The sequence below is a fragment of the Sceloporus occidentalis genome, unplaced genomic scaffold (assembly GCF_023333645.1).
Source record: "Sceloporus occidentalis isolate IW3139 unplaced genomic scaffold, rSceOcc1.0.p SCAF_5, whole genome shotgun sequence".
Classification (NCBI taxonomy): domain Eukaryota; kingdom Metazoa; phylum Chordata; class Lepidosauria; order Squamata; family Phrynosomatidae; genus Sceloporus; species Sceloporus occidentalis.
Window position 1 is genome coordinate 144540316 of NW_028316985.1, and position 22582 is coordinate 144562897.

A 22582-nucleotide genomic window follows, 5' to 3' on the forward strand; every position below is an offset into this window, starting at 1 on the left:
AAGGTGAATGGGGGTGGGGTGGTATGGGGGTGGCGATAGTGCCACCATTATGAATATGCAGGGATTGTGTGTTGGTTATACATCTGTACCTGTGATAGTGAATTCCAGTCTAGTTTTGTTTAGTGTAACATATACAATGGGCAGGGAATTCTCTCACAGTGAGAAAAAATCAGTGATACTGGATAAAAAAAAACCCACCTTGCCCCTAAGACAAGATTATGCAGTGTGTGAACTTTAATAATTTGATTCACTGACATTCAAACAGCTATAGATTTAGGTGGACATTTATTTATGAAACCCTCATTTACAGAGAGCTAGATCTTTTAAAATAGTAATTTCTTTTCTTTTACAATTTTGTAAACCATCTTGTACAGAAAAACAACTGAAAGATGTCAGTATTTGGTACATTAATAAGTTACATTTGAACCCAAATCTTCCTGTTGTGAAAAAAGCAGTCTCTTGGTATGATAAATTTCAGCTGTCTCTGCTTTGAAATACTATCTCGAAAAGATGGCCTGTCAGGCACAAAAAGTGATACTGATACTGGGCAGCAGAGGTTACTTGCCAGTAACATTCGATTTTAACTTCTGGAATGAATGCGGTATTTTAAAACCTGATTGCATTTCATATAACAAAGTTTTCACTTTTATAAATTGATGACCAATTTTTCATTTAATCATCTAAGAAAAAGTAATTCCCACTTTTCTTCTGTTCCACATCCTGGAAAACAAAAACAAAATGGCTTTAATAAGCTTAGAGAACCCCTATACATATTTTACAAACAAGGAAAGTTCTACAAAAGAAACACTAATGTTTGCCATGCTTTATGGTCTTACCTTGATTGAATTGAGTTTGTTTATTCTTGGCCTATAATTGTTGGGATCTCTTCTGAAAGTAATTTCAAGCTGAGACAAAAACTTATTCATGCCAGCCAAAAGGGTTTGGGGACTGTAAAAATGGAGAAAGCAAGCATCTTGTAAGTAAATGAAAATTATTTTAGACTTTCCCACTAGCAGCAATTTTTAATAAAAGCAGCAATTCAATCACTAAAATAAATTCAATCCATACAAATTTAACGTAAACTGCTTTGGGGGCGGGGGCTGCCTGAAGAACATTACTTGGAATATACCCCAAGGCTACTGGGGCTTACGTGGGCTTTTCCCATGCAACATTATCAAGATACAGTCTAGTAGTAGAGATCAATGTTACTGTGCCATATACTGACACCTGAAAGCACCTCTAGTACAAGTGGAGTGGAACTGTGGGAAAAGGGCCAGAGGATATGATCCTTTGGATCCTTTTAGAACTAACATTTATCAAGCCATTTTGAGCTGTCCAATGTCCCATCCTTGAAAACCTACTATTCAGCAACAGTGATGAGCATCTGTCTGCACATATTCACACTCCCTTCACTCAAAGTCTTTTTTTAAAAGACCCCAATGTTTTAACAGAAAGTTCACATTGAGAGATATGTGGAAGTTACAGTTTGCCAGGAGAGTCAACGTGGTGTAGTGATTTGAGTGTTGGGACTAAGAAACTGGGAGACTAGGGCGGGGTACAGACTGCCCAAAAAGGGTGGTCTGCCCATGCCTTGTTTTGTTCTGCAAGGAAGCCGGAGCGGACAAACCGCACGGCTCCCTCACGGAGCACAAAGAACCCACAAAAAGCAGGTTCTTCTTGCGGCGCACCTGTGATGTCATTATGGTGCCGCGATGTGCGGACGCTAGGCGTCTGTTGTGTCAAAATGGTGGTGCCCATCTATACAGGGCGCCGCCATTTTGACGCCCTTGTCACGTGCTAGAGGCGAGGCACGTATGGGCGGTGCGCCCTCGGCCAACCCCTAGCACGTGACGAGGGTGCACTATAGACCCATCTGGATCGGGCCTAGGGTTCAAATGTGTGTTCTGCCATGGAAACTCACAGGGTGATCTTGGACAAATCCCACTGAACAAATTCTGCCAAGTATACCCCATGATATGGTGACTGTAAGGCAAACTTAAGGCAGAAAGGACTTGAAGGGAAACAACAACTATTTGCCAGGCTTCTATGGCCTTTACTGATACTAGAATCTTCTTTCTGGCAGGTCTTCTAAGCTCAACAGTTCAAAAGCTCATGGGACAGGCCACCCCTTCATCTTGTCCTTGCTCTGTCTCTGCTGCTGGCAGCTAGGTTTAGCGGAAAGTAAAGGCCAGCTAGGCAGATGGATTTGGATTATGGCAGGGAAGGATTTCAAATACACTAGGACTGGCATCCTGTTCAATAATTATGTTGTACACCATCTCAATTCACTTTTACCCAAGGTCCTTGCAGATGCTTTTGACAGTGAATCCAGCTACTCTCTCCAACACAGAAACAGCCATGTTTGGGGCAGGGACACTGCTGAAAAGTTTTTTTGAGGGTGCTGAGCACTGAGAGATGTTAATTTTGGGGCAAAACAGACCACCCTGATAGAGAAGCTTGCTGCCGCCCCTTTGCTTACTGGATCAGGGCTGTGGCAAGTGCAAGCCGTGGCCCTGATCTGGTGTTTTTTCAGCCCCCCCCCCCAAAAAGATGCAAAATGCAGCAACTTTTTGGGGCAGAAAACAACCACCCTTGTGTGGCTCTACCCCATTTCTTCGGTGCAGCATGTCTAAACGTTGTGCCGAAGAAACGTCATGATGACGCTTTGGGGGCGGAGTCATAGTGCTGGTGTCTACAGCCCTTTTGTATCCCAATGAAGGAACATGATTTAGATTTCAAAGTAATGAAAAGAAAAAGAACAACTTGGGGAAACATCTCAATCTCTGTGTCCATCTCTACCTGGAGCCCTGGTGGCGCAGTGGTTAAATGCCTGTACTGCAGCCACTCACTCAAAACCACAAGGTTGCGAGTTCAAGACCAGCAAAAGGGCTCAAGCTTGACTCAGACTTGCATCCTTCCGAGGTCGCTAAAATGAGTACCCAGACTGTTGGGGGCAAATTAGCTTACAGGTGTAAACCACTTAGACACTGCTTAGGCGGTATGAAGCAGTATATAAATGAAGCTTGTTTGTTTACCTGCATTATAATTGAATTAAACATGCTATACACAAAAAAATAATTTCCCAGTAAAATACATCCAGAAAAGTATAGCCGAGCAACCAGCAAAGTACCATTCACAATAGCTTATTTACTTGTAGCAACTGTCAAGGAGAAATCAGAGCCCTTCAATAAAGTATATATTTTTCTGGAAATGAAACACAAAGCAGCTCAGAAGGTGCACCTGCATGGGTTTTCCCCAATTAGAAAGCCTCTTATCTCTGTGAAGAAGCAATGAAAACAGAACATGTTGCTTTTTATTGGCTGTGGAAATTTGCCAGATTTAGAATTTTTAGATTTGAACCTCCTTTTCTGAGATTGCCATTTGTTAAAATGCACTTTACTTCCTCTATCCAGTTTTAACTTGAAAAATTATACCCCTTTAAAAACTCCCATATTTATAAAAGTGCTTTTTGTATTTGTTCGTATTTTCCCTTATGAGCTCCTGTGATACACTGGCAAAATGGTATACAATACATAGAATATACAGTTCAACAAACGGTTTTTTATGTAACATTGCATTTACTATCTTAATTCTGTATTTGAGATAATGCTGAGCTTCAATGTTTCCTAACATGCACCAAGAGTATTAGTTGTGCTCCCCCATCTGTGGATAAGTCCTTTTTTTTAACCAACAAGTTTCCAGAGGAATCCGGGAACAACTCTCCTTAATCTGAATGCTTTAAGACAACTCTGCACATTGACAAGGCTCAAGCCAAAACACACAAATGTGTTCTTCACAGAACCAGAATGTGGTTCTTCACAGGATAGCTCACGTCACAGCAGCAATATAAGCATCAATCGTATAAAGTAATATACATATGATAGGTTCACTTTTTTGTTGTTCTTAACTGCCTGGAGTCAATCTTCACCCATGGTGACCCTGTGGATGAGACATCTCAAAGACTCCTTGTTCTCCTGTTCTGCTTAGTTCCTGCAAAGTCAGACCTGTGACCTTCTTAATAGATGCCATCCTTCTAGCATGTGGTCTTCCTCTCTTTCTACTTCCTTCCACCTTTCCTAGCATTATTGTTTTTTCCTAATGATTCATGCCTTCGCAGGATATGTCTGAAGTATGACAGCCTAAGTTTTGTCATCTTGTTTTCCAGGGCAATTTCTGGCTTGATCTGCTCTAGAACCCATTTGTTTGCCTTTTTGGCTGTCCTCAGTGCTCTTCTCTAGCACCACATGTCTAATGAATTGATTTTCTTCCTATATGCTTTCTTAATTCTCCAACTCTCACATCCCTACAATGGTTTATATGATTCCAACTTTTGTACTATCTTTTCTAGGGTCACCATAAGTTGAAAATGACTTGAAGGCACACCACCACCACCACATATACATTACATACATGTTCTCCTTTGCTTATCAATGATGCTTATTACCTGTTTGCCACTGTGCACTTGGATGGAATACCATCAAAGACAATGACACGATCCGCTAAGTAGGTAGCCATGATGAAGTCATGCTCTACCACAAAGGCAGTTTTTTTAGCATGGAGAATGAAACTGAAATACAAGAAAGAGATCACAAAGCTTTTTCAAATGGGATTAAGAAATTATTTTCAGATACCAAGGAAACTTCCTTGGGGCATTCATCCATCTTTCCTCATTTACCACCCATCTTACCGTTTGACAACTCTAGCTGCCATTAGACGTTGCTCTGAGTCCAGGTATGCAGAAGGTTCATCAATCAGATATACATCCGCAGGCTTGCCAAGACAGAGAGCAAGAGCAACACGCTGCAACTCACCACCAGACAGTGTTTGTACCTGATAGAAGCAACATTTTAAAGGTTCACTTGGTGTATTCAGTAAGACCACTGAATACCAAAAATGATATCACCAAACAAACAAACAAACAAACAAATAAAAAACCTACATGATATCACATACACAATACCTCTTGATCAATGATATTTTCAATCTGCAGAGGCTTCATTACATCTGTCACAAACTGTGGATGGGTGTAGGCATCTCGAATCTTTTCATGAAGCAGCTGACGTACACTTCCCTGTTCAAAGAAGTTCACAATTAGGTCAGGTCAGTACCTCTGATTCATACGATGCCATTTTTCATCATTACTGAAAAGAAAGTGTAAACATGAAACAAAGAATCCATACTTACAGTAGACTTAGGGCTGATCTTTTGTGGCTTATAACTAACATTTAAAACTGGTACTTCACCTGAAAGGAAGAGAATATATGTTTCTATCTTTCTTACCAAGACCCAGACTTTGGAAATCTGCCCACAAGGGGGGACTCTAGAGGTTAATTTATTTTTTTAAATTCAATGATTAAAATATGTTCATGTTTTTGAGGCTTGAAATACCAGCCTTAGTAGTTGGTAGCAGAATCCTTAATGAGAGCATGGCTTTGCAGCTGATAAAAGTCTGAAGCTGGAGGGGCATAGTCCAAAGGGTGGAATGATAGGGCTGCCCCTCCCACATCCTGTGGAGCAACCTCCCAGCCCACTGAAATGAGACACACAGACCCCCCTCCCATTCCACTCACAGTTCTAAGGGTGCACCATGCCAACGGATCCCAATGGCTATGGAATCACTTGGATGGAGAGGAATGTAAAATGAATACATTGACAGTTTTATAACTTTACTAAAAGGCTTTGGTAGATGAGCTATTCCAATTCATCCAAAGCCAAGTACTTATTCCCATGGTTAATTAAAAAAAAAGTTTATCCATGTATTCAGCTATATGTTAAACCAACATATAAACATTAAATCAATATACAAACATTACTTTTATCATCCGGTGTAAGTCTTCCTGCAAGCATGCGAATGAATGTTGTTTTTCCAGTTCCTAAAAAACAAAACAGGTAGTGTCAACACATGTACCAAACCATATATTTGTGATCTCTCCTCAGTAAAAACAAAGATTAGACTGCATGAGGTTGATCAATGGAACTTTCTATGGAATTCTAACAAAACCATTGTCACTGTACTGACATTTAAAGGAGGGGTGGGCAACTGTAGAAGGCCAGAGGGCCACATTAGTTCCCCAGAAGATTTTGGAGAATCATCACATCTGCTTCTGCAAAAATAAATACAAAACAAATACACACTAAAAACATTTTGGAGACCCAAATGGCTTCTAGGGTGTGGGAATATTTTCATCATGGCTTGGGGCCTTCTTGGCCACATGAAGTGTTATTTCCTGTTCGCTTTCTGTTTCAAAAAAGGGTATTTCCTGGGCCTATATTGGATCAACGAGACCACAAAATGTGGTGCAAATAAACCCTCACCAGTAGTGGATATTTTGGGGCAACACAATTATTTGAAAAAATTTGCAAAAATTGTTTTTGAACTGTGATGGGGTTGGGGGCTCCAAACAGTTTAGAGGACGATAAAGTAGGGCTAGACAAATACTTTTGGAGCTGGGTTGTAGCAGTGTATCTGCAGTCAATAGTGTAATAAAGCTTGAGCTAGGAAGGAATGGCATTCTACTCTAGCCCATCCTATTGTAGCTGTGCATGCCTTGCTACAACAGGTAAGGTAAAAAGCAGCTTTCTCCAGAATCCTTTATTGAGCACATCTGCTACAAGGCAGAGAGACGAGAGGAAAGCAGATCATCTTGCATCACCACCTCCTTCTACCATATGTAAAGCTATAATCTGGGGCACCAAAATGGGAATCATAAAAAATGGAGGGTAGTGAAATAAAAAAAAATCATCCCTGGATTCATTTTCAAAAAGGTTTTTAAATAGTTTCTTAACTACAAGCAATATGTTTTTGTTTAGTCTGCAAGGCTTAGCTGACCTGGTTGTTTAACTTCACATGTGTATATTATTAGTTTAAAATAAAAGGTTTGCTGAAATATGTTGAAGTTCTGTTCTTTTCATGGTGTAACAACCTATCCCTATTATTTTCATGTTATTTCTGTTTCTGGATATCCCATATTCTCTTCAAAAAGAAATGCCCAGGAACACATCTACTTTGTGAAATTCAATAGACCTGTACTGCCACCTCATAGGAGCCATTCATAGATATAGGAAGGCACAATCGCTCAGTTCTCTTTCAGGCATAATTCAAAGTGCTAGACACCTGACATAAAGCCCTAGATAGTTGTCCACCTGCATCTTGCAAGACTAACCTCTCCTAATGTTATATCATATCTTCAGAGCTTAACTGAATGCATGCTCTATTGAACGTAGATGTTATGCATTTATGGAAAACTGACACAGTAATATGAAATAAGCACTTAAAATTTACTGTTATAACAGTTGTGTCAAAATGTAAGAAACCAGCTACTGAAGATTTTGGAATGGTTATTTAACTTTTATAATTCTGACCATTACTGGTGTTGGCTAGGCTTTACAGGAATATTGGTTCACAGTATCTGGAGACATTACCCATTTTAGAAATACTGCTATTAGGGCTTTCTCAGTGGCTGCTCTAAAGCTCTTAGGGAGGTTAGAACAGCACCTTCCTAACAAGCCTTCCATTGGCAGGCAAAGACTTTTTTCAAAAATTCTGACAACTTTTGAGAAATAAAGATTCTTTAAGAAAGGACTTTTAAGAACTGCTGTATTGCTTTTACACTTTTTAAAAAACCTAAATGCCATTTTACTAATTTAACTCCATGTTAACGTTAATCTAACTTATGTTTACCTAGGTTTTATTTCAATTTGTATGTCACCTTGAGTCCTAGCTGTAAGGCAGGCAAGGTACAAAGTTAACAATAATAATGATAAGGAGGAGGCAAAACATCTTGACTTCATTATACTGAAGTCAAACAACTGTATATTCTGTCCTCCATTTGTATCATTAACAAGAATTTAGAAACATTAAGGGTTATACCTGAATATACTTCCATTTTAACTAATGAGCTCAAGTAGTATCCTTGCTTAATTCCTGACATTGTCTCAGGATATAAACCTCTCCAAACCGATCATTGAAAGATACTCACCGTTTTCTCCTAGCATTACCATTATCTCAGAGTCAGTGAATTCTCCAGCTACGATTGACAGCTCAAACTCTCCCATCTTTTTTTTCATTCCAGGATATTTATACATACACATCTTCTTAACTTCTTCTTCATTAGCTGTTTCTGCTACTTTAAAAACTAGGGATGCATCTCGGAATCTTAGATTTTCTGTCGGAACATAGCCATCCAAGAAAATATTTATGCCTGTAAAAAGAGAAGCTTTTATTAGTACCAAATCAATCAAATGACAAAGACAATAAGGGCAACACAAATCAACACTTTGTCAAATACCACCTACATGACAGTAAGTATGAGAAACCAAAGAACATATTTAAAATGTTTTGTTCTTCATTAAGAGTATGTTGTTGTACTGTGTGTGTGTGTGTACATGTACTACAAAAATGAAAAAGTCAAATTATTCACTGCACAAGTAGGTCTTCTAGAGAATGAGTGCAGAAAACAGAAAGAAAAAAATAGCCCAAAGAATATTTACCTTCTCTCACGCTGAAAGGCATAGTGACGACACCATAAGCACTTGGCACACCATATAAGCAACAAATAAAATCAGAGAGATAATCAAGTACACTCAGGTCATGTTCTACAACAATGATGTACCTGGAAAACAAATGGTGAGAAGTTTGTTCATAGCAAAGAACTGATACAGGTAAGAACTTGAGCTTTTCAGAGTATTAAAAGAAAATCAAGACAAAAACTGGTGTGACATTTCTAACAAATATCACCATCCTGTAAACAGTGTATTCTCAGCAGAATGATACATTACCACTGAAGTATTGTAAATTCTATCAGCTTTATTTTATTAAAACATGTGTAAGAATAAATTTATTTTTTGCTTCACCAGGCTGGCTTTTTAAATAAAACTAAAAGAGATACAACAAATTATGAAGATGAGAATCTAAGTTTCGTATATCCTTAAGAAATGTGTAGGAAAGCAGATAAAATATTAAAGACTGCAAAGATTATGACTGGGATTTTCTTAAAACATTTTAGTAAGAACTCTGTGGAATGCTCTCTTGAGCAGAATGAAGAACGTTTGTCCTTAGAGATATTTCAGACTGCAGTTCCCATAAACCACTGGCCATGCATACTGGCTGAGGCATCTGGGAGTTAAGTCCGGAACATCTGGAGTCATAGATTCTTGACTCCTGTTATCAAGTCCAACTGCTTCTCAATTAAAACTAGAAAATAAGAGCACAATTTGTAGAACTGGTGAATTAATAAAGTACTCAGAGAGGTATAACAGCATCTGTTCATCTGTTTCAAGTGAAATAGTACATTTATTTCAAGATGGAATGGGAAAAGTGTAGTCCATGCAGCCCTCAAGGCAGCGTTGATATCTCCAAGAGCCTCCCTTTTTGTGATTTTGAGTTTTAAAAAAGCTCAAAATCTCTGCTCCCACACTGGTGGTGAAAAATTTCACTTTTACAGCAGTGACATTTTGTTTGCTTCAGGGTTAACGAAGACAACTCCTAGGCCACACAGATGGGGGTGAGGGCTATGGACATGGGAAATGTAAAGTTTACAAATATGTTTTTCAGGGATGAGTAGTGTGCCCGTGAGGTGTAGCAAGGGTTGTGTGGCTCTTCACACTTCAGCTGCAGTCCGCTCTTAGTCTAAAAAGAGTATGCTCGTATATGCTCACCTGTCTGGGTTTATTAAAGATCGAATAGTAATGGCAGCCTTCAGACGTTGCTTAACATCTAGGTAGCTGGAGGGTTCATCAAACATGAAGCTATCCAAAAGAAAGGAAAAGCCACTTTTAATTTAATCAAATCTAATATACATTCTTCTCTGGATTATATCATTCCATCTAATAATAATAAACATCATTCCCTAGATTTCTTCTCCCCCAAACAATTATATCTTGATTACACTTTTCATTTCATTTCATTGAAAATTTCATTTTCAAATTAACACAGAACTGGGCCTACAGTGTAGTATTCCCAGGAAGCTGTTCATTATCATGGGCATGAGAATGAATCAAAGTCAAAGCCATATATCTTTTATAATTTTACTTCTGCAAACAAAAAGCAGCTGCAACAAAATGAGAGCTGAATTTTGTAAACAGGACCAACTTTTTGTTCAAGCCAAAGCAAAGCTAGTGAAATTTCCAGCAAACATTGTTACGTACATATCAGCCTTTTGGATGCAAACTACAGCACAAGCAAATCTCTGAAGTTCTCCTCCTGAGAGATCTTCCACATTGCGTTCTCTTAAATGTGACAAATCTGCAAAACAATTACTTATTTACTTCAGCATATACACACATATGGAAAACATGTTAAAATGCCAATATGCTATACTTAAATAACCACTTCTACAAATAGTAAATTCCCTCAAATAGTTCTCTTTACACAGACAAGTTTCAGAACAGAACTTGAGCATTCACTTCAGTGAACAACACGTGAATCAGGACTGGATGCAAAGTGCCTCTTATGTTCACAGGACAGACCAAAATTCAAATACAGCCTTGGGTGATTTGTGGATTCTTCTTTTCCTATAGTTCCCCCTGGCACTTCCCTCAAGGTTTGCTCTGAACCTGCAACAGATTTCAAGGAAACTGCAACCAACAGGGTGAAGGAAAAAAGAGCAAAAATAGCCCCTTCCTCTAACAGGAACACCTTGTGAGCAGAGAACTCTGGAATCAATTCGCTTTGTTGTCTGCCTATGATCAAAGTGAATGTGGATTTGCCTCAATATCAAAGTGAATAAAGAAGATTCTCATTGGAGTTTGGGGCAAGAAAAACAGGCTACATGAAGATGACAGCCAAATAAATAAAAAATTGTAATTTAGTCTCAGGTGATCTCCTATGTGTTCTTGGATTCTGTTACTTTGCAAAAATATAGAGGCCCCAATTTAATAAGTCTCCTCTGTGAAACTATGTTTAAATGTCAGCAGGCACAACTATAGTAAACGAGTGGATTACTAAACTTTAATAGCAACCCTGGTATTTCTCTTCCTTGCTGGAAATCAGGTTCCAGAGGTGAAGAGGAAAGACTCCTGCTGTTCCCAATGGCCTTTGGCTTTCAGGGTTTTACCTTTTCCTTTCAGGGTTTTACTATTACTGTCACAATTAATTGGATGATATCCTGTTCTCCTTTTTTTATCCATCTCCAGAGACGACTGAAACCAATGGATCAAATTAATCACAACACAATTCCCACTGCTTGCAATGGTACTAAAATATAATTAATTTGGTCTGGATCTGGATCCAACTCACTGTTAACTATCTTGGATATCCTGGACTGAACATCAAGATACATGTATATGCATACAGTTAGATACATGTTTTAAAAACACCATAAGGTACAATTTTATTAGCAGCTAATATGCTACATTTTTGACTCCTATAGTCAAATACTTCTAAAAATCTAATTAAAAATAATAAAAATGAAGGTATAAACTTATCTGCAACACCTTTATGTAAACACATCACTCACCAAGCTGCTGACAAACAATGGTCTGTGTGCCTGTTTCATCTTTTCGGTCCAATATAGCGCCCACTGTTCCCTATCACAATAAGACAACAATCAGGCCTTAAGCTACAGTGAGGTAATACATGACAACAGCAGCCTTCTCATAATGCAGGTACTTTAAATCTTTTCCAAACAACTGAAAAACCTTGTTTGATCCCCTATTCCTTAATCAATAATTTCACTCACTTTAGCAGCTTTAGGAATCTGGTCCACATACTGAGGTTTAATGATGGCCTTAAGATCATCTTCCAGAATCTTTGTGAAGTAGTTCTGCAACTCAGATCCTCGAAAGTAAGTCAGGATTTCTTGCCAATCAGGTGGATCCTATGTAAGAAATATTTTACGTAAGTATTTTAGGGGTACAAAAACACGCCAAGGCAATTCATCAATTGGCATACCGAGAATGTCTTTCATGTTCTCCTGCAGGGACTAGTTGTTTTAAATGTACACCACACATTCAGTAAAGCAGCAGTCAGCAGTTTGCAGCTCCCCTAATTTCCCTTGCAGCATATTTGTTCAGTCAGAAAAGTTGCCACATGTCATTGGAACACTAGTCTGAAGAGAAACTTAAGTGTAGGATATCTTCAATATACTAATTTTACCTTATTTATATCATACTGAATACAGATAGTAATGGCTACTTTGCATCTTCCACCTGGCAATTAATTATTAGGAGAAAGCTTACAACTTTAAAACTGTTAAGTGGTTAAAATTCATGAGTCTTGCTCTAATGTTTAAACACTCCCCTAACCCTCCCATTTCTAAATCTTTACAGAACTGTTACAATACTCAAATGCTACACAAGGACTCTACACATGATAAACAGTGTATACAACTTTAATACATAAATATAGTGGGGTGGGAATTGTGTTCCCCTACAAATGTTGTTGAACTAGATTCATCACACTTGCTATGACTATTGAGAGTCACAGTAGTTTAAGAATGCCATCCCCTCACCTATTATGTGGGATGCATGGCCAAGTCTATGCATAGCTGGAAAATGCCGAGTGGCAGGAGAGAATGAAAAAACTGATTATAAGAAGAGGTTCAATCCAGATTAAGCCATACTTTCAACAGACCCACTGAAATTAAATGGACTTGAATTAGTCTACCAAGTTCTGCTGATTTTAACAGACTGGCTGTAAGTAAAATTAACACTAAATTCAACCCATGGCTACCAGTTGAATGAACTTTATTAGTTCTCCTTTGCACAAGAGTGAAAAAATGAGTTGAAAAGAGGACTGAGGAATGTGCCCTTTTGTGGCTCCTGAAGCTCTCAGGAATCTCCTCATGGCCTCCCACCCCCACTGATTTTCTCCTAAGTTGGGTGGTTTTTTGCCCTGAAATGGTAAAAAACAACTCAGTACCACAAAATTCGGCTGTTTCACTTTCTCCACTAAATCAAGACAGAAACAAGCCCCAGTTGAAAACAGAAGTGGCAGTACTCCACTTTCCATTTCATTTTGGTGCAGCAGTGCAAACCACCAGGAATGTGTGGGAACCATGGTGCCCACTCCTAGTGCAGCTGCTTACTCCTAGTTTAAAACAATGTTATATCATCATACTTGTCAGGTAGTTGCAATACCTACATCATATTTCCCAAGGTTTGGCTTCTGTTTCCCTGCTAAGATTTTCAAGGCAGTTGATTTTCCAATACCATTTGTTCCAACCAACCCCAGCACTTCTCCTGGACGTGGAATAGGCAACCTTTATAAAAATAAAGTCAATGTTAAAAGTAAATGGACAGAGCAATATATTAAGCTAGACATATACCCTCCCATTTCAATTGAACACTTATCATCTTACTCATTAACAACGATAGTTAGGAAATAATTTAAAATGAAAGGGATCAGTATGCACAATCAATAAGTATTGCTAATCAAGGTTCTTTTTCTCCATTTTGGGGGGAGGTTTTAAAAAAGTTAAACGCTGTACTTGAATTCCCTGACAAATATAACAAACAGGACTAATTCATCAATTACAACAGAAATAAATGTTCTTAGTACTCAACAAAAATACTTAAAAAAAAGAAACCTTATGTACTAAAAAAAGAGCGACGAGTTCCAAAAATACTGCAAGCATGATTGATAACAGAATACTTCTCACATTATTATCCTAAGGCTTTAACACAAATAGTACTGAACCGAATAATATGTTCTCATGTCTAGAAATTATTGCAGCAGTTGCCTTGATTTCTGCAGCATCAGCTGGAACCAACAACAAAAAATCAAGGGAATTGCTGCAATACATGTAGACAGCTTAATATAATCAGGAACATTAATGAACTACCCCAAAATTTCACTTCCTTTGCAAAGTATTATTTGACAGAATTTATAGAAAGTATGGATTAAAAAAAATCTGTATTGGAAAACAATGACTACAAAAGAGGTGGATTTTTCACTGATAGAACAGCTTTCATCACAGGAACAGGGAAAAGGAAACTCTTGTTAATACCCTGCACATTCTTAATATTTGGACTGCAGAAACCTCCAAGTAGATTTGGAGGAGCCAAGAGCCAAATGTGACTCTACTTTGTCTCTTTTACAGAGAATAGTGTGCGTGTGCACACACGCATGCGCACATACACACAATTTAATTAAAATGACAAATGTTTCAGGGGTTGTAAGAAAGATACCTGTGAAGTTTGAAGGCATTGGCACAATATCTGTGCGTTGTTTCTTTCTCCAGATTGCTGGGTAAATTAACAATTGACAAGGCTCCAAAAGGACATTTCTGTAACATAAATGAGTTTATTTACACTACAAAAGCCAGAAACCTTCTATCTTTAGAAAGATACACAGACTCATGGAATAAAACTGGTTTTCATCATATTTCCTTATTCAGACTATTCACTACTAGGAATTATGAGGCAATCCCACTGTACTGTATAACACTTATATGAAGGTATTTGCTTTATTCTTTAAAGGATTACATGTGGAAGTTAATAAAATTATCAAGTTCCTCTTGAATTGCTTTGATGGGGAAAAAAATCTCTCAGTAGAACATGATGTTCACACCATTGACCACTTGTTCAAAGCCTAATTTTACAAGCACATAATACATATGTATGCTCTATTGGCTTCCCAAGATTAGAAAAACTGATCTGTAAAATACTGCTAAATGTCATAATGACTTTGGTCATTAAGAGTGGCATGCCTGGGAGGCAATGGAAATCCCAAATTAAGATTTCTTGGACAAAGAAAACCAAGTAACAAGGAAGTTAATATAATGGAACCATGTTGCAATACATTTTGTTAGAAAAACATAACTAAGAGCCAAAAGCATTCTTTCCATATCTACACAGCAATACACACACAGTGAGACAATTCACAAGATATGATACTCCAGCCCTTATGCGTGGTGAAATCAGGAGGAAGTGTTTGGCTAGGTCTGCACATTTAGGAGCAGAGGAAGCGCAGAGAAATTACATACATCCGCAAGTTTCATCATGTATAGTGGGGAAAGAAGGTATAGTGGGCCCTTGGTATCCGCTAAGGTTTGGTTCCAGGACTGACCAGCACGGATACCAAAACCCAGGGATGTTCAAGTCCTATTAAACATAGTGGATAGTAAAATGGTGTCATTTATATAAAATGGTAAAATCAAGGTTTCTTTATATATTTCTTTGAATATTTTCAAGCAGTGGATGCTTGGATCTGTGGATAAAAAAAACCAGTGGATACAGAGAGGTGACTGTATAAAGAGGAGCATCCAAGTCTAAATGGTCTGATGACAACATATGCTTTAAATAGATTTTATTTATTTTTTATTACTCGTTGGATATTCTTACCTTAATGCAAATACCGCAACCAATACACAGTGTTTCAGAAATCCATGCTATTTTACACTGTGCTGTTACCTCTATGCACAGCTTTCCTGGTGGGATAAAAAAGCAGTAAAAAGTAAGGCTAGTGGTATGGGTCAAAACATTAGGATGGAATATGGAATTATTACTTTGGAAGATACGCAAGTGAATGCCATTCTACATAGTTCGAAAGGGAAACAGACCACGGCCTAAATATGTAGACAGTCATGACCAGAGTAGAGCCATTGAATCAGTAGGATTTATCTACAAATTTACTCTCCATTCAATAATGGGTTGAATTAGTCTACTTTAGCTGGGATTAACAGGACATTAGTCTAGGTCTACAACACAATGATTCAACACAACAGCGACATGAGAAATAAGAATATTCAAAACCCCTCTAAGATACTCTCATACACCTTAACATGGCTTGTGTGATACAAAACAAACAAACCTACAAACCCCACCTTCAAAGGGAGAATGAAAGACTGCTGAGTTATAGTTTATCAAGATATCCCAATCTATCTTCAGGTTTTAACTGGATAATAATCACATATGTTAATCTTTTAGTAATCAGTGAAACCATTTTGTGAACTGCTATTGTCAATTCTTTCTCAATTTAATGTTCTTTTGACCTCAGATACTGTCTAGACGTTGTTTACACCTCTCCATCATCCTTTTAAATATATCTAAAATCTATCATTTCATTCATCTAAAGAAGTGGAGTATAGCCCACAAAAACACCATAATAACAGTGGTAGTTTCAAAGGCACTGCAGGACTCTATTGTTTTTGCTTAACATGACTACTCTTCTGGAATTTGGAGTCTTGAACCCTGTAATTAAATTATTTTTCCTGCTGATTTTGTATCTCCACAACCTAATTCTATACAGGGATTCTTGAGCTTCTTACCCATTCGAACAACAGGGCAGCTCTTCTTGCACTCCTGCCGGCATTTCTTTGGTTTACACTTGTCATGGTTTACAATAGCAATTCTTGTTAACTTATCAGCCATAGTGGGGAACTTAGAATTTTATATATGTACACTAAGGATCCAAGCTGATGGAGGTGGATAGTTCAGTTCTAGGGAAAAACAAACAAGGGAATTAATAAAAGAGCAAAAGCATATTGAATTAGAGAATGCAGATACTAATAAAGAAGCACTCAAAGAAGATACAACCTCAGATATGAGTTATCCCTTCATTTCTGTAACTGATATTTGTGAGAATATGCAGGGGTAGCTGTGTTGGCCATTCAGCAAATTCAAACAAAAATCCAAACAGTGACACCTTTATAGGCCAACAGCGATATCTTTACTGGCTATCTGGCCACATGACTAGAAGGAGGAGAAGCCAGCCTTCAAAATTTACCCTTCTCATACCATCTTAACTACGGTCAGAAACAATAAAATGCAGGCATCTTACTAACATCTTCAATTTTTTTCCTCCCATTTGTTTGTAACATCTTGCCTGATGAAAGAGCCAGTGGAGCTTCGTAAGCTTGCAACAAGTATATTGTGCATTTCGGTTGGCCAATAAAGGTATCACTGTTTGGTGAGTTTTTGTTTGATATTTGTGAGGAAAGCCAAGAACACTGGTATCAATGCCTATCTTTAAGACTGGAGTTTAGAAACACATCTTTAAGTCAGCTGCCTTTTTTGCTCTTCAGGATTAGGCTTGACAAAGTGTCTGTCTGTACTCGAAACAGTTTCCCCCAATCTAGTGACTTACAGATGTGCTGGGTTTCAACTCCTAGATTCCAGCAAGTACAGGCTGGGGATGGAACAGGTGTCACATATCTGTTGGTTTCTATAAGGAAAGCAGGACTTGGCTGCTCATCAGCAGAAAATGAATAATTAGCCTTGCCTTTATGGATAAATCAAGGTTCTTGCTTTTTTTACTGTCAGCCCATCATTCAGACTAATGAGATCAAGAAGGAAATTTTACTGAAATCCTTTGCTGAGACATCCACAATAGGGGGGTATTTTTGTCAATTAGGACAAGGTCACTTGTTGTCCCATATTACTAACGGACAGAAGCACTTGTATTAAAGAGAGAAAGCTCCAAAGAAACAATTAACAGGAAAAAACAAAAATAAAACAAGCACCTTCCATTATATTTTAGGGTATATATGTCAAACACTGGACCCACTTGTTCATATTTTAATACTTTTGTATTAAGTATGAGAGGAAGACTTTTAGGCACTGTAATCTGTATTAAAAAATTGACAAAATATTATATCAAAGCAAGAACCAGGACATCTGATCAACTGAACTGCTCATGCTTCTCACTGCATATCCATTTGCAGTTGACAAATTTTATTTTAATTTTTAAATCAGAGCAAGGATACATATATACCAGAACAATGTTATTCTCCCTTTATCTTAAGTGTGCTAGCTGGTGGCCCATTTCAGTATTGGCATACTTGGCAGTACTGGTGCTATCTCCCAATAAACTGCCTAGTGGAACTGTCTCCCCTTCCTTCACTCTGTTACAAGCTAACAAAAGCACAATATGTGTGTGTGTGTGTGTGTGTGTATATATATTTATAAAAAAGGGCTAATGTACAGCCAAGAGAGGCAGCATCGTGTAGTGGCTTGAGCACTGGACTATGACTCTGGAGACTAGGGTTCAAATGCCAATGAAACCCATTGGGTGACATTGGGTGAGTCACACTCTTTCAGCCTCAGAAGAAAGCAAAGACAAACCCCTTTGAACAAATTTTACCAAGAGGATCCCATGACAGATTTGCCTTAAGGTTGCTGTAAGTCAGAAATGACGTAAACACACATAATGACAAATGCACAATCACATGTTCTGGTTAGTCAGCATAATATAAGAAACCCATAAATACTGTGGATTAATATAGTACACTTCAGACACAGCGAAATGGAATTTGTAAAAGACTTGAACAATGAGGATAGAACTGAAATGACATAGAAACAGAATAATTTAAAGTAGTATCCATTTGAGACAATACAGGTTGAGTATCCCTTATCTGGAAATCTGAAATATCTAGAAATTTGAAATACTCTGGAATACACAATTGTCCACAAGGGTGGTTGAGGTAGTGGCCCCTTTGCTTTCTGATGGCTCCATGCACACATTTTGTTTCATGTACAATTTTTTTTAAAAAAAATATTGTGTATAAAATTACCATCTGGCTATGTGTTTAAGGTGTATACAAAGCATAAATGAATTTCTTGTTTAAATTTGGGTCTCATCTCCAAGATGTGATTATGCATGTGCAAATATTCCAAAACCGGAAAAAATCCCAAACCCAAAACACATATGCACCCAAGCACTTTGGATAAGGGAGACACAACCTGTATAACACAAGAATATCACACTTCTCCTGTCTGCAAAGCTACCTAATTATCTTTGACTACTGTGTTTCTTACCTTACTATAATTATTAAAATGGACGCTACAAAATTATAAGGTAAACTAAATACTAGCTTGCTTTCAGTAGCGACTCTGCTTAGGATCTTTAACTACAAGTACACTATAATGAAAATCAGGTCTATAAGAATAGACAAAGACGTATTGAAATCTTTTATTTAAAAATAGGTGTATTGGCACTTTGACCCACCCAAACCTAGTATCAGCTAACTGCATTATTAAGTACAGTACTGCCCAGATAAGAAAAGGCTTGTTTCCTTAAATTACCATATATACTTGACTATAAGTCGAGCAGGTTTTGGGGGCCAAAATTATAGATGTTGATTTGACCCGTGGATAGGTTGAGGGTAACATTTAGAGGCATGTAAGAAAGGATGTAAAGATTCTCTGAAGATGCCAGCCACAGATGCTGGCGAAACGTCAGAAAGAAACTCTGCTAGAACATGGCCACATAGCCCGAAAAACCTACAAAAAACTATAGATGCCGGCCCTGAAAGCCTTCGACTTTACGATGTAAAGATTGAAGCAAAGGAAAATGATGCCAAAGAACTTACAATATCCTAGCAGGCATAATTGTTTGTGCTCATCTTAAAGGTTGGATGGATGAGCAGGGAACTATAGTAAATGGTGGCTCTGCAATGTGTGGGGCTAAGAAAAAACACACGTGTCAAAAAGGATGAAAAGGTGAAGTAAAGAAAATTATGGCTACATCAGCGGTGATTATAGCCTTTAACTTTATTGTGATAACTTTGCCTGATTTTAACCCAGAAAAGCTGATGAACATACACAGATGTCTTATTCAAGTCCTTCAAAGCCCAACTGCTGCAACCACTTTGCCACCAAGGCATTCAAAAAGGTCAGAAGCAGCACTAAGGAAGAGTGTAGTGGGGTTTGGTGCTTCCTTTAGGTGCTCCTGGGATGGACTAAACTCTCGCTACTCTACTCAGAGAAGGGGATGTTCTTCTTTTGATAAGAGTTAAAGTACAATACTTACAATGACCTGTGGATAAGTCCATTTGGGTTTGGGGGGTTTATACATGACTTATTTTGGGCTTATACAGTAGTAAGGTCAGCATAACAATACATTATTAACACTTATGACCTAACTTGGCAGACATGACAGTATGACATACTACAGAGAACACATTTTTATCATGGTATTTATACTCCACCCTTCAGCCCTAAAGGTTAACACATAACATGAACATAACAAAATAAGATGGACGATTAGCTAAACCGAGAGAGAAAGTAAAGTAGGGGAGACTATCCCATGGGCCAGATTAATATTGCACCAGAGAAGTCATGTATAGCTAGAAATTACAAGGTGTCACCTATGGTAGTCCATCAAAGGCTTGATAAACTTGTTTGCTGGAGACCACAACAAAAGTGGCATGTCACAAACAACACAGGGCTGTTTCCAGCTGTGTGGGTCATCAATTACATAAATGTAACCTCCAGACAAACTTTCCCAATCTGTTATTTTCCAGCTAAATTGCTGTGAACATTTAGAACACCTTTATTTGTACTATACTGATTTCCTCAGATCTGTGATCTGCTTGTAACTTTCCAACCACAGAACATATCAAGATGTTCACAAGATTGCCACTTCTCAGTCTATATAATTTAAATTGGATGGGATTATTTATTCTTTCTGGGCTAACATCAGTATTTATTCTAACTAATCCTAACTAATTAATGGGACTTAAATTAGTTCTGATTAACAAGTCTCATTCAATTCAGATGGTTAGTCTAACTGCATGCAGCCCTTTAACATGTAAAACCTTGAATTGTCTAACCAGAGATGGCAATAAATAGTCTCACTCTAAGTCTACATATCAGTAGCTGAAGAATAGAGGAAGGAGAAAGAAGAAACAAGGAAGACATAAGGACAAAACATGGTGAATATTTTATTCAAAAACTGTTGAAAGAGCTATAATGCCTGTGAACAGAGAGGGAAAGACCCAGCAGAATTGCGTTGGAGGACTTACAGATTCCTAGAACCGCAAATAATCAAATCTGCAAAAGCCAAAGCTGCAAATGTGGAGGGCCAACTGTATCATTTAAAAAGGTGATAAAAAGGCCCAAACAGACAGGCCAAAATAAAGCTGCTTCAGTTCCCTTTGGAGGTATGCTCTTTAAATGACACATGCATCTTAAGAGGCCAGAAGCTGTGCCAAAGCTGCACTCCAGTCCTGAGGAATCAAGCGTGACTTTGGCGCAGCTTTCATCCTCTTAGGACGCATGCATCATTTAAACAGCATACCTCCAAAGTGACCCGAAGCAGCTTTATTTTGGCCTGTCTGTATGGGCTCAAAAGATTGGTTTGTTATAGTACGTTATTTTTCCCCCCTCGCATCTTGCATTTAGCATGCTTTGTCTTTATGATTTGTTATTTGAAAATAACCATGGTCTTAATTTGGGAGTATGACGCATCTTTGAGGAAATCCCATTCTGGAAGAGAAAGCAGGTTAACCGTAGGGAATACAGATCCCCTTTCATGGCAACAATTTCTGCCCCGATCCCCAAAATCACACCGCAGGCAGCAGAGAAACATCCTTTGGGAGACACTCCACAAACATAAAGACATACAGCTGAACGCTAAGTCAGAATAATCCAAGGCTTTGTATTCCCCATCGCCATGCGCGGATGTGAGAACCGGACAGCGAAGAAAACAACTCAAGATGTGGCGCCGGAGAAGAGAGGCAAGGACCCTGTGGACGGCCCCAAAAGACAAAGAAATGGGTCCTTGAACAGATCAAGGCCGAAATCTGCCTGGAAGCCAGGATGACTGAACTGAGGCTGTTGTACTTTGGGCACATCATGAGAAGGGAGGGCTCACTGGAAAAGACAGTAATGCTGGGAAAGGCGGAGGGAAGCAGAAAGAGAGGAAGACCATGTGCCAAAGAGATAAGGCTCAACCAGGGAGGACACAGGCCTGAATCTAAAGTGGAGAATGGTGGGGCTTGCAGAGGTCTCATCCGCAGAGGATCGAGATCAGTCAACAACATTGATTTCTGCTGCCATCCTCAAAACTACATTGTAGGCAAGTGGGGGGGGGGGAGGGATACTCCGTAAATGGGGCTCCTCTGCTAGAGAGTTCTGGGAAGTGTAGTTTTTGTGAGACATTTAGCCTTCTTTGTCAGAGAGCTCTTGATGCCAGAATAAACTACAGTTCCCAGAATTCCCTAGAACTGAGTCAGGGCAGTTAAAGCAGTCTCAAATTGGGCTATTTCTGCAGTCTGTTTCGGTCCTAGGGTTCTGGAGCAGCCCTTGGCATTCGGAGCAGCCTGTGCCAGGCTGGCCATCGAAAGAGTCTAGTCAGTTGTTAACTAGCGTCCAAGACACACTGCAGAAATAATCCAGTTTGAGACCGCTTTAACTGCCCAAGGTCAGGGCTAGGGAATCCTGGGAACTGTAGTCTTCTGTGGGACCAGAGCTCTCTCTGGCAGAGAAGGCTAAATGTCTCACAAAGCGACAGTTCCCAGAGTTCCCTAGCAGTCTCAAAGTGGATTATCTCTGCAGTGTGGATGGACTCAAGCGAGAAGCACCCAAGGAGAGCCCAGGCCCAGCCTGCCTTCTCTACCACGGCTGCCCTGAAGGCAAAGGATGGCCCTCTTCTCCTCCGAGGGCTACTTACCCTCAGAGAGGCTGGGAGCAGCGGAAAGGGGAAGCCGAGGGGGAGGGAGGCAGGGAGGGAGGCAGGGGGCCCTCGCCGTGGCTTCAACGCTGGAGACGGAGGCAACGTGCTCCGGATGCTGCCACCCGGCCAAAATGGCCGCCGCCCTGGAAGGAGGAGCCAGCGCCGTCGCCGCTCGCCAGAGAGAGGAAGCCGAGCGCCGGCGGACAAGATGGCGGCCGGCCGCGTGACGTCATCGCCGGGCGACTG

At 39.1% G+C, this 22582-nt stretch overlaps 1 protein-coding gene across 1 annotated transcript; it reads right to left on the reverse strand.

The window, feature by feature from the left end:
* Positions 1 to 268: 268 nt before the first annotated feature.
* Positions 269 to 22521, reverse strand: ABCE1 (ATP binding cassette subfamily E member 1). Its single transcript, XM_089525737.1, has 18 exons — positions 22334 to 22521; positions 16209 to 16379; positions 15283 to 15368; positions 14128 to 14225; positions 13082 to 13199; positions 11679 to 11816; positions 11457 to 11526; positions 10147 to 10243; positions 9658 to 9747; positions 8491 to 8612; positions 7980 to 8201; positions 5814 to 5873; positions 5185 to 5243; positions 4961 to 5071; positions 4688 to 4830; positions 4445 to 4567; positions 837 to 948; positions 269 to 720 (listed from the first exon to the last, which is right to left on the reverse strand). The coding sequence occupies exons 2-18, from the start codon at positions 16309 to 16311 to the stop codon at positions 673 to 675; spliced, it is 1800 nt and encodes a 599-aa protein (XP_089381863.1). The 5' UTR covers positions 16312 to 16379; positions 22334 to 22521; the 3' UTR covers positions 269 to 672.
* Positions 22522 to 22582: the final 61 nt, after the last annotated feature.